The sequence below is a fragment of the Canis lupus genome, chromosome 16 (assembly GCF_048164855.1).
Source record: "Canis lupus baileyi chromosome 16, mCanLup2.hap1, whole genome shotgun sequence".
Classification (NCBI taxonomy): Eukaryota; Metazoa; Chordata; class Mammalia; order Carnivora; family Canidae; genus Canis; species Canis lupus.
Genome location: NC_132853.1, coordinates 15,405,139 through 15,417,413, shown reverse-complemented (window position 1 = coordinate 15,417,413; position 12,275 = coordinate 15,405,139). Strand labels below are relative to the sequence as shown.

Sequence of the window (12,275 nt, the reverse complement as noted above, 5' to 3'; positions counted from 1 at the left end):
ACTCTCCCTTCCTCCTCGCTTCCGCACGGGCCGCCGGACACTCACTACTCCTTGAGCAGCACCATGTCGCTCCGCAGCTCGGCGGCTGCCCACTGCCCGCCCGGCCTCCCGCCCGCTTCCCGGCGGCCGCTGTCCCCGTGGCCCGGCCCGGCCCGGCTGCCTGTGCGCCTTCGTCGTGGTCTGCTCCGTCCCCACCGCTCTCGCTGCGGTCGCCGCGCCGGCTCCTGCCGCCCCGGCCTTGCCGCCTCCCGCGCCGCTGCCGACGCCGCCCGGAGCTCCGGTTCCGCAGCGCCGCGCGGGGGCGGGGCGTCTCTGCAGCAACCAGAGCGTCACACGCAGCTGTGCGCGCTGACCTCAGCGCGAAGGCGGAGCCTTCCGGGGCCAGCCCCCTCCCGTCCTTAAATGGGCCATTGCGTGGGCCTCCGCGTCCGAGGTGGGCCCCCCGGCGGGCGCCAGGCCCCGGCAGGAGGCGGAGCCGACAGTGAGGCGTCGGGTGGGGATCCAGGTGTAAGTGTTCTACCCCCGCACGCACCGGTCGGTCGGTGGGGTGGGCTGCGATCCAGGAAAGGGCTGCGCCGAGAAAACATTAAAGGTAGCCAAGTTACGTGCAAATGCTCTTCTGAGCGCTTGACTCCTCACAACTCTACCAGAAAAAGTTACCATTACCGTCCCTGTTTACAGGTGAGGAGGCAGAGGTTAAAAGTCCATAATGAGGGGATCCCCGGGTGGCTCAGTGGTTTAGCGCCTGCCTTCAGCCCCGGGGCGTGAGCCTGGAGACCCCAGATCGAGTCCCACGTGGGGCTCCCTGCATGGAGCCTGCTTCTCCCTCTGCCTGTGTCTCTGCCTCTCTGTGTGTGTGTCTCTCATGAATGAATAAATAAAATCTTAAAAAAAAAAAAAAAGTCCATAATGAGCGTGTGATGGAGATTTTCACCCAGCAGTCTTAGTGTGATGACGTTTATCCAATAAGTATTTGCAAAGTACCTGCTGTATACCAAAACCTGTGTCAGGCCGAGTGGGGAGAGGGTTGGGGGCAGATAATACAGTAGCTGGCAGGTGATAATAAAGTGTTTGGAGAACATCTTAAGGGGGTTGGGCCGTTTAAGAGTTTTGTTTATTTATTTATTTGTTTGTTTGTTTATTATTCATGAGAGACACAGAGAGAGAGAGGCAGAGACACCGGCAGAGGGAGAAGCAGGCTCCACGCAGGGAGCCTGACATGGGACTCGATCCGGGGTCTCCAGGATCACGCCCTGGGCTGAAGGTGGCGCTAAACTGCTGAGCCACCCCGGCTGCCCTGTTTAAGAGTTTTAAGCAAGTTTGGGGCTCCTTGGGTGGCTCAGTCGGTTAAGCATCTGACTTGTGATTTCAGGTCATGATCCTGGGTCTGGAGATCAAGCCTCCCAGGTGGGCCCCACGCTCAGCAGGGAGTCTGCCTGAGATTCTCTCTCCCTCTGCCCCCCACCCCATGCATGTGCTCTCATTCATTCGCTCTCTCTCTAAAATAAATAAATCTTTTTTTAAAAAAAGGTTTTAAGCAAGTTTGGTGTTTGAAGGCTCACTCTGTGGGGTGGGCAGAGAGGGGATGAAGGAGGCAGGAATATAAAGAAATACAGAAATAACCTCAAGTAGTGGTAAATGTTACAGAGAGGCTGAACAGGGTGATTGTGGGCAGTAGTGGGAGACATTAGTTGGGGTCAGGGAAGGCTCTTAGAGGACTGGATGAGAGGAATTATTGCTGACCTGGCTCTTCGTTAATGAGAGCTGTGACAAGGGGGCTTGGCGGCTGTGCTGGGCAAAAGGAAAGTAAAAAGCAAAACAAGCGAAACAGCTGAGAAATAGCCTCTGCTCTCGAGTTGCTCATAGAGAGGAGGCTTTGCATTTTTAGGGAACTGTAACTAGGGACGCAAGATAGCTTGTGATAAAGGTGTGACACAAAGAACAGTGCTGTGGCAGGTCTGAGGTGAGGCCTCCTGGGCTGCAGAGGTATGGGAAGTATCCCAGGACAACAGCACATGAACCAGATGAAAAGAAGAAATGGCATCTCCAGAGGGAAGCTATTACATGCAAAGGCCCTGAGGCAGGATTCTACAAGGGCCTCTGCTTAGCACATGAGTGTGCCATGTGTGGGCACACAGGTGTGGCTGAGTGTGCCAAGCTAAGGAACTGTATCTCTGTTGTAGGGGGCAGGGAGCAGCCACTGAAGGCCTTGAGGAACTCCCAGTCCGTCACCCAGATTCAACTGTTAGCGAGATTTTGCCGCTCTTGCTTCATCTCTTTTCTGAAACATTTTTTAAAAGATTTTATTTATTTATGAGAGACGCAGAGAGAGAGAGAGAGAGGCAGAGACATAGGCAGGGAGCCTGATGTGGGACTTGATCCCAGGACCCCTGGACCATGACCTGAGCCAAAGGCAGACGCTAAACCACTAAGTCACTCAGGCATCCCTGAAACATTTTATTTATTTTTATTTTATTTTACTTTTAAATATTTTATTTATTTATTCATGAGAGACACACACAGAGAGGCAGAGACATAGGCAGAGGGAGAAACAGGCTCCATGCAAGGAGCCCAATCTGGGACTCGATCCCAGCACGCCAGGATCACGCCCCGAGCTGAAGGCAGACGCTCAATCACTGAGCCACCCAGGCATCCCTGAAACATTTTAAAGATCTCAGACATCGTGCCACCTCACCCTTCTGTGTTTCAGTGTGCATTCTAGAAATAGGAATATTTTCTCGGGATCCCTGAGTGGCGCAGCGGTTTAGCGTCTGCCTTTGGCCCAGGGCACGATCCTGGAGACCCGGGATCGAATCCCACATTGGGCTCCCGGTGCATGGAGCCTGCTTCTCCCTCTGCCTATGTCTCTGCCTCTCTCTGTGTGTGTGTGTGACTATCATAAATAAATAAAAATAAAAAAATATATAAATAAAGGAATATTTTCTCAAAAATCCCCAGTGCCATTATCATACTTAACAAAATTAATAATTTCTTGATAGTGTCTCATACCCAGTTCATATTCAGATTTCCCTAATTGTCTAGAAAATACAATCTTGCAGTTTCTTTTAGATAAGTTTAGTGTCAGGGCGCCTGGGTGGCTCAGTGGTTGAACATCTGCCTTTGGCTCAGGGTATCATCCTGGGGTCCAGGATTGAGTCCCACATCGGGCTTCCTGCAAGGAGCCTGCTTCTCCCTCTGCCTGTGTCTCTGCTTCTTTCTTTCCATGTCTCTCATGAATAAATAGATTTTAAAAATCTTTAGATAAGTTCAGTGTCTGAACAAGGTCCACATTTTCCCTCCATTTTATTTTTAGTTGCTGTGTTTCTTATATTTCTTTTCATCCAGCAGGCTTCGCTTCAGCTGCGCTTAGGAGTGAGTCCTTACCTGCAGGTGCCCCAGCAGTCTCCAGCTGTGGCCTCCCAGGAGCCCTCAGCCCCACTGTGGGAGCAGACCCCCAGGTGCCTGATACCTCAGAGTCCCAGCCCTACCACCTTCCACCTGAGTGATCTTGTGCGAGTTACTTAACTCCTCGGAGCTTCAGCTTCCTTTTTTGTAAAACCAGGGCACGACCGTACCTGCCTCGTAGGGTTGCTGGGAATCAGCAGCCGAGGCACTGTGCTTAAAGTGATGTTGTGCTCACTTTAATAATGTTGATCTCCACATTATCATTATTGGGGAAGAGGTGTTGTGAGGAAGGAGGGACAGACACCACTGCCCCTCAGAACTACTGCAGGCTCCAGGCGTCAAATCTCCAGTGTCCCAGCTATCTCCTGTCTCTCATGTCTCTTTCTTCATTTCTCTCCCTCTCTCTATCTCTGTCTTCTCTCCATCTGTAGCTCTCTCTTCGCCCCTCTCTCTGCCTTGTCCATCTCAGGCTCTGTCCTGTGCTCCATCTGGGCAATGCCCTCCAGCAGGTATTTCTTTCATCTCTGTGCACCAGTCTCCTTCCCCAGGTGCTCTCAGCTCCATCTTGGCCTTGCTCTTGTCTGCATCTTTCTGTCTGTGCATTCTGATGTTCTGACACCCACCCTGGGCCACTGAGCTGACAGGCCCTGCTGCTGCCCTGGCCACCGCCACGCCTGTAACCCATCTCTGGGTATCTCGGGAAGACTGTGTTTCACCATTTCCAGCTTTTGCTCTATCCCTTCCTACTGGGTAAGAGCATGCTCTTCCCCCAGCTTCTCAGTGTGGTTCAGCCTCTTTTCTGTTTATTTTTGTCTCTCTCTCTCTCTCTCTCTCTCTCTCCCTCCTGTTTCAAGTTTCATCTTCCAAATATTTACCAAGGAGCTGGTTCTATGCCAGGCACCATTCTAGGCACTGGAAGTATCACGGTGACTGAGGCAGGGAGTATGTGCCAGCTTTCAAGGAGCGTTCATTCTAGTGGAGAGACAGATACCAGACCAAACACACCAGATAAACGTGTGACCCTGGCTGCTGGGCTGGGCCTGCTGGGCGGAGGAGGGTGTCGGCCAGTCCAGGCCATGGACAGGCACTCAGCCAGTAAGGGCGGGCTACTGCTTCCGCCCTATGCTTTGCCTGGCAATTCCCTGTCCCTAAATAGAGACTCTGGACCATTCTAGAAGCCTGACTAGAGTGTTTCATCCACCTGCTTGATCAACAGCATTCATTAGGCACCAGGCGGAGGGGATACAAAGTTACACAAAGAAAAAGGTCCCAGCCCAGGTAGGGCCACAGTCTGACGTAAGACAAATGTATCACCAGCTAAAGTCAAAGAAATAGGCAGGAAGTTGGTTTGGGCACCCAAAAGAGCCAAGGAGACCCTTTACTTACTCCTCTTCCCTCTCCCTACCTCTGATGGTGTTTGGTCTGCATACGGTTGAAAGCTATGCACCATGATAGTTAAGAAAAAAAAATTTTTTTTATGTTTTTAAAGATTTTATTTATTCATGCGAGACACACAGAGAGAGGCAGAGACATAGAGAGAGAAGCAGGCTCCATGCAGGGAGCCCGATGCGGGACTCAATCCCGGGACTCCAGGATCACGCCCCGAGCCAAAGGCAGACGCTCAACCGCTGAGCCACACACGCGTCCAAAGGAAAAAAAAATTTTTTGGAGCCAACATTTGAAAATGGGGATGTGAGGTGGGGAGGGGCAGCGGGAGAGGGAGAGAGAATTCCAAGCAGGCTCCACACCCAATACAGGGCCTGACTTGGGGCTCGATCTCACAACTCCCAAGATCATGACCTAAGCTGAAATCAAAAAACACTTAACCAAAAAAAAAAAAGAAAAAAAAAAAAAAAAAAAAAAAACACTTAACCTATTGAGCCACCCAGGTGCCTCTGAAAATAAGGATTAAAAAAAAAAACCAAAAGAGATTTAGGATTTTCAACTTCTCTTTGTTTTTTAAACATTTTTAAAAAAGATTTTATTTGAGGGCAGCCCCGGTGGCGCAGCAGTTTAGCGCCGCCTGCAGCTCGGGGCGTGATCCTAGGGACCCGGGATCGAGTCCCACGTCGGGCTCCCTGCATGGTGCCTGCTTCTGCTTCTGCCTGTGTCTCTGCCTCCCTCTCTAGCTGTGTCTCTATGAATAAATAAATAAAATCTTTAAAAAAAGAAAAGATTTTATTTGAAAGAGAGAGAGAGCGCATATGTGTGATGGGGGAGGGGCAGAGGGTGAAGCAGACTCCCCAGTGAGCAGGAAGCCTGAGCTAGGCTCAGGACCCCAAGATCATGACCCAAGTCAAAGGCAAACACTTAACTGACTGAACCACTCAGGCGCCCTGGATTTTCAGCTTCTCTTGAAAAAACTCAGAAGATCTGACAACACTAGGCTCATTCCCACATGGCCATGATAGGTTAGAATGGTGCCAAAGCTGCCCGTTAGATGGAGGCTGTGGCCTCCAGGTCCCCATAATCCCCTCCAAGTCGTCCTGTGTCCCTGGCATGGAGGTCAAGGTATAACAGCCCCTGGTGATCCAGGGACCTTATGCTGTGGCTCTACTTATATTAGAGAAATATTTCTCTGACCTGTATCAATCAAACACAGGAAAAGGAAAGGTAGCAACAAAGGGATGTGGCAGCAGCTCAGCTTTAGAGTGTGCAATCCTGATGAGTAGGAGCTCCCACACATCCCATGTAACATTCTCTCTCCTTCCTGCCTCAGCTGGCCCCCAAGGCCATCTTCATCCCTCCCCTGGGCCTCAAGCCCTCTCCACCCAAGCAGGGTCAGGAACCAGGGTACCCCCTCCCTCCCTGGGGTGGGAATCTCCTTGGGGATTCTCTGGGAAGGCCCAGTGGCTCGCTGTCTCTCATGCTGTCACTGCCCAGGGCCCTCGCAGGAGGATGGCCTGCTCGGTGGGAAATCTATAGGAGAAGCAATCAGGTCCGTGACTGGCACTTTAGGACAACAGAAAAGGGACAAGGATGAGCTCCCTTTAGAACCAGAATTCACCAGGAGCTGTGGGCTTCCCACCCAAGAGTCCTTGTACTCTATCCCTCTCCCATCTCTTCAAATGGCAGGGCAGAAGGCCAAACCAGCAAAGCTGGACAGTGGCAAGTGCAGCACAGAGGTGGGGTGGGGGTCAGGGAGCATGTTTCAGACAAGTGACAGGTAATCTGAGCAAAAGGCAAGGGCAGAAAGATGTAGGAAGAGACACAGAAGCAGAGGAGGAAGCAGTTCTTAGCCATTCTCAGCATACATTTATTGAGTGCTTACTGTGTGCCAGGAAGTAAGCCAGGTGCCAGAAACAGCAATGGAGCAGGAAGTCAGGACCAGTTACTGAGTGGTATCACTACCGACCCTGGTTAACACAGGAACCAATGGACCCTTCAGGCGCCACTCAGGACCAAGGCTGTTCCAGTGATGGAAAGGGATTCAGTGAGGGAAGACCCTCTCCCTCTGCCCCAGCTAGGTAGAGAGGGGGCACACGGACAGCTCCTACACACTCCTCAAAATGCATTCACACCTGAATACATCTGGACCCATGCGTGCACATGTGCCCACACAGAGGCACAGCCAAGCAGTTGTACAGGACGTGGTACATGACCGGAGTCACCCCACTCAGCATATACCGTCGTAGTGCCTGAACGTTTAGACATTATCTTGAGAAGCTTTAGGGCCAAATATCTTACTAGTATGTGAGGCATAAAAGAAAAACGGACAGGGGGACAACTTCTTTAGGCTTTTGCATAGAGAGATTTTCTGAGAGAGATAGGGGTCAGCAGAAACAGATCTCACTTCCTCCACTTGGACACGAGTCTGTTCTGGTCAGAGTTGCCTAAAGTAGATGTCCTTTGATAGGGATGGGGTTAGGGTGGGGGGGGGGTCTTCATTCCCTGTGCTAGCTGCACTCCTCTGGAATCATAAACGTAATGCTATTGCTTGTTAAGTACCTACTACGTGTCAAGTATATTGCTGTACCAGGGCTTTGTGTCCATGTTCACCTACCTCACAGTGAAGGTATCATCTCCATTTTACGGATAAGGAAACTGAGGCTCAAGACTTGCCTAAGGTCACCCAGATGGTATCTGTGGTGGGGCCTCTAACCTCTGAGCTTTGTCTCACTGCCTCCTTGGCACAGAAGAGATGGGACCTCATTCTGGGATGGGGCCGGGAGCTGCCAAGGGCCTCAGTTCATCTCAGATCCACCCCAGGAGGCTGAGAATGACTAACTTCAAAGGTGGACATACCATCTGCAGAGACCCAGGGACACAGGCAGTAGCTCCCTGTGTACAGAGAGCCTCACCCTATGGCAGGCCACCCACATAGACAATGCTGCACTTCCTTCATGACACAGCATCCTCACCCCAGGCTTTGGGTGAGTTAGAACATGGGTGGCAACAGGTTCACAGAGCCCACCTTTTCACACTGATTACCCCCAATTCTAGGGCTGGGGGTGCTGCAGCCTATGGAAAACCAACTCTTTCACTTTGGGGGTCCTGGGCTCCAAATCCTCATAATCCCACCATTTATTTTGAAGAAAATGGGCTCTGACCCTTGAGTTGGGCCCCTGATAATTGGAACAGATAAGGCACCTCACCACCCCAAGAACCATGAGAAGCTATTGTGTTCTCCTTCAGAGGGAAAGGGAGCTGGTGCTTAAATAGCCCTGGAAGCCCAATCCTGTAGAGAGGATTCTCAGAGCTCTCTGCTGGGGGCCCCTCACCACAGAGGGCCAACCGCTTGTCTGCATCCCCCATCCCCCGTTCCATACTCTCATAGGCTATCATCCAAGTGCATCAGAAACCCCACTGGGCTGAATGTATTCATGCTACTGCCTGTGGCGGTCCTGCATATGTACCCCCACGCCAAGTATGTCCCCATTTCAGAGTCCGGGGGGCCCAGGCCATCAGACATAGTCCAGGGCAACAATGAGGATGGCTGGAACCTTCCCCCAGGAGGGTTTGGAGGAAGCCAACTACAAAGGAATGACAAGATTCCTGGACAGGAGTCCAAGGAGACTAGAGAGGAGGGGACTCCTGGCAATGCTCCTAGGGTGGTCCAACCCATCCCTCACTCTGGCCAGGTATCACTTCTGGCCCCTTCCCACCAGAAACCTGAAGCATGGGGGAAGGGGTAACAGAGACAGAGATCTGTGGCCACTTGGTGCCCTCTGCCTCTTGACCAGCCCCTGGTCCTTTCCCCCTCAGGGAATTCCTCTCAGGGTTGAGGTGACAGACATTTGCTCCCCCAAGTACCTATCAGCCAACATTACTCTATGCTTAATCCCCGGTCTGGGGAAGCTCTTGGCTCCAACAAATAGAGAACATGCCTGGCTTTTTGCTTCCCTTTCCTGGGCCGGTGCTGCCCTGCTCCCATAGCCTGTTGGGCCCTGAGGCTGATTGATGCTCTGAATGGAATGTCCTGGTCTGGAGGGCCTTGGATGCTCTAATGACTTCAGAGGCATAGAGGAGTACCAGCTCTAACCTTGAGCAAGTTACTACACCCTCTGGGCCTCGAGTTTTCCAGCTATAAAATACGGATAGTATCTAACTCCTGGGTTATCATGATTCAAGGATGATAATAGGAAAGTATGTAACCCATCAACTCTGTGCAGAGCAGAATGCCTGGCCCCCGACAAGGGGGTGGGGACATAGGTACCTGACCCACCTGGAACTGCTCCACCCTGAACTCATTTCTCAATGCCTGTTTCTTCCCACAGTCTCCATGTCCTGCCAGTGGGTGGGAGAGACAGGTGGCAGCAACTCCCTTTGGCTGGCCCTGAGTGCTGCTGGAGACAGCACAGGCCCTGAATGTACAACCTCAATGCATTTTCCCACCTGGAAGGGCCCTTGCTAACTCTTGCTATTGGCACTTCCCCAAACTGCACTCCTCTGGCTCTAACCTTGAGCAAGTTATGATAGCCCTTGGGCCTCCAGCTTTCTGGCTATAAGATAGGGATAGTATCTAACTCCTGGGTTTTTATGATTCAAGGATGACAACAGGAAAATATGTAATCCATCAATTCCCTACAGTCAGAGCAGACTTTTTGGGGGCACCAGAATCACCAGATGGGGCTTAGCAAAACAGACTGCTCATTTCCTCTAGGCCAGAGGCAACACCTGGCGTTTACACTTTTAACAAGCACCAGAGGAGTGCCTGCTGCGGGTGGTCACTGGGCACACATGAGGACAGACAGCTCTGACCACTAAAACTAGTGCTCTGCAGCATACCACACCTGGTCTTGGGAAGCCACATGTCCATGAACATGACAAAAGTGCATCAGGTACCTGCTGTAAGAAAACACACTTGACTTTCTCTCTGCATTTCCCAAATTTGGCCATTTTCTTTTTTCTCTTAAGTTCTATGCCCAACATGGGGCTTGAACTCACAACCACAACCCTGAGTCATAAGTTCTACTGATTGAGCCAGCCAGGCAGCCCTTACCATTAAAGTTTTTTTTTTTTTTCCAATTAGAATTAACATCTCATAGAACTAGTGTTCTGAGGAAGGATTTGGGAAATGTTGATCTAGTTCTCTCTCCTTTTAAATAAAAAATATTTGTCTTAAGGAATTTGTTTGTTTGTTTGTTTGTTTAAATGTTTGAGTGGACTGGAATGAAGCCTAGGAAAATTAGGTGTGTTCAAGGTGCTCAACTGTTCATGCAGAGCTCAAATTTGGGTCTGGGTCTGCCCCTTCCTGTTCACCAGTTCCCCTCACCGCATTCTGCCTCGTCTCTGAGACTCTCTTGGTGTCACTCTGTGTCCTCAGCTCAGGAGGAACCCTGAGTAGGGGTAGGAAATCTGAGTACAGGATGGGAGGGGTCAGGATTCACGGTTTGGCTGGGATAAACAGCAGAGGAGGGGTGGGCCCACACTTCTAAGATGTCTGCCAAGCCCAGTTTGTTTGGGGGCAAGGCAGGAGAGTAAGATATTTTCTTGGCCCACTGCAGCTCCTAAGATGGCAGTCAGATGGGGAACTGCTGGGTATGGCAGAAAACCTTGTCTTGCCTCTTCGCAAGCTCAAGACAGGCATATGTAGCCATTAACTGAAATGCTAGCAGGGGGATCCCTTATCAGGAGGAAAATGGATTTATTGCTTTACAAAAAGGAGTCTGGTAAAACTAAAAAGACCCAAAAAGTATAAATCTAAAAATCAACCCACCCTGCTGAGCACTCCCAGGAATTCTCAGACACATTTCTGGGGGCAGTCAGGTGGGTGGCTGGAATGCCAGGCCAGCCTGGCAGAGGAGTGGCCTCTCACGTAAATAGCTCCAGGGCCCTGGAGGAGCCTGCCAGCAGGGGTCGCTGTGGCCCCACAGCCTCAGACCAGCTCCAGGCCTCTGCAGAGCCTTGCGGCCTCCCCGGCCCTTGGGCCTATAGCAGGTCTGACTGGCTGCTGTGTGGGGGCCCCAGAATGATGAGGGCAGACACCCAGAGCCCACACCTCAGCACCACCCCACACACATCTCTCACATACATCACATGGTCACACATCCCACATGTACACACAGCCCCTCACAATCCATCTCCCCAGTCAGGCCAGGACCTCTCTGTCAGCAACAGCCTGACTGCCACCCCCATAAAGACAGCTGTGTGTGGAGGGGGTGCCCTGTTGGTGTGGTTTTAATTCCCTTCAGGTCACAGACTGGATGGAGGGTGGCAGTGGAAACTTGCTCTTCTCCCTGAGGGAGGAGGTGAGGGACTACGAAGCAGCCTTGTCCTTGGCTTCTAAGCCATGCCTGACTATCCAGCCCTCCATCCTCTCCCCAGGCTTTAAACAAGGGGGGCTTCTCCACAGGCCTATAACAGCAGGACAGGTCATAGACAGGCTACAGGGGGCTGGAATTACAAAGGAGTTAGCACCAACAACAGGAAGCGGGTCCTTCCTTCCTCAGGCAGCCTCAGACTGACCAAGGGAGGAGGTCGAGGGGCCAGGCAAGGGGGTGCAGGCAGCGCAAGCCTTTGTCCTTGGGCAGGTGTGGCCAGTGGTCATGCAACCGAGGGGTAGTTGGCAGGCAATAGATGGCAGACCCCTCTGCTTTGGCAAGAGGCAGAATCCAGACACTTAAGGGAGAGAGCCTGCCTGCTGGGGGCCCTCCTTGCTCCCCCTGCAGGCACCACAGAGCCTCAGGACCCCAGGGTCCCCCCGAGGATGGCAGAGCAAAGCCCAAGGCTGCCTTTGCTTCCAGCAGTAGGAAAATTGAACATCCGGGCCCTCTCCCATTCTTCCACAGCAGAGCTCCAAGGCAGGACCAGGGCCCTGGGAAGGAGCGTGGACTCCAAAAATGTGAAGGAGAGGATCCTGAGGGTGCACGGAGGTCCTCTGGGATGGAGAGAAGGACACTGGTGAGTCACTGAAGCGAGGGCAGGCCACAGTTCTGAGGTGGTGGGCACTACACAAAAGCTTCCCGGTTGGATGAGCCATTCAGCTTGAGGAAAAGCTTGTCATCCTCCCTCTTCTGCTGCAGCTGCCTCTCCAGCTGGCGCCGGTAGCAGATGAGGTAGAGGGGGAGGCAGAACCCCAGCATGCTCAGGCCAAGTAGCCCCACATTCACCTGGAGAAGCAGAATTGAGAGTTGCCATCACATGGGGCAGGGGAACAGGCAGGGGAACAGTCAGGGGCTGTGGTCTTTCCAGAGCCCGGCTCAAGACCCTTCCCCACACTCAGTTTTAAAAAACGTGAGGTCACTGGACAAGAAAAGACAAACAAACTGGAAGGTTGAAGCGGTCCAAGGGCCCGTCATTCCACATTCCAGCATCAGAATTCCCCGGTGTCCATGGCTGCCGGGAAGCCTGCAGGGCCCAGGCCCCCACCTTTGACCTACTGATGTGAATGTTCAGGGGTGGGACCAGGACATGGGCAGGCTCAGTGT

The 12,275-nt window shown here is 52.1% G+C and overlaps 2 protein-coding genes and 1 long non-coding RNA gene across 7 annotated transcripts in view; 1 reads left to right on the top strand and 2 right to left on the bottom strand.

Annotated features, from left to right (window-relative positions):
* PITPNA (phosphatidylinositol transfer protein alpha) overlaps nucleotides 1-181 on the bottom strand; it is a 42,875-nt gene extending 42,694 nt beyond the window's left edge. The window contains exon 1 of the mRNA XM_072779109.1: nucleotides 46-181. Within this exon, the coding sequence (XP_072635210.1) occupies nucleotides 46-65 (20 nt within the window). The 5' untranslated portion in view covers nucleotides 66-181. The remainder of the gene's footprint in view (nucleotides 1-45) is intronic.
* A 202-nt stretch (nucleotides 182-383) lies between these two features.
* LOC140607439 (uncharacterized) lies at nucleotides 384-1,529 on the top strand. Its single transcript, XR_012009453.1, has 2 exons — nucleotides 384-681; nucleotides 1,373-1,529. It is a non-coding gene; the product is annotated as an uncharacterized lncRNA (long non-coding RNA).
* A 5,108-nt stretch (nucleotides 1,530-6,637) lies between these two features.
* The window catches only part of SLC43A2 (solute carrier family 43 member 2), a 45,230-nt gene continuing 39,592 nt past the window's right edge, over nucleotides 6,638-12,275 (bottom strand). For all 5 annotated transcript variants that reach the window (XM_072779094.1, XM_072779092.1, XM_072779095.1 and 2 more), the window contains one exon: nucleotides 6,638-11,957. In XM_072779094.1, the coding sequence (XP_072635195.1) occupies nucleotides 11,796-11,957 (162 nt within the window). In that variant the 3' untranslated portion in view covers nucleotides 6,638-11,795. The remainder of the gene's footprint in view (nucleotides 11,958-12,275) is intronic.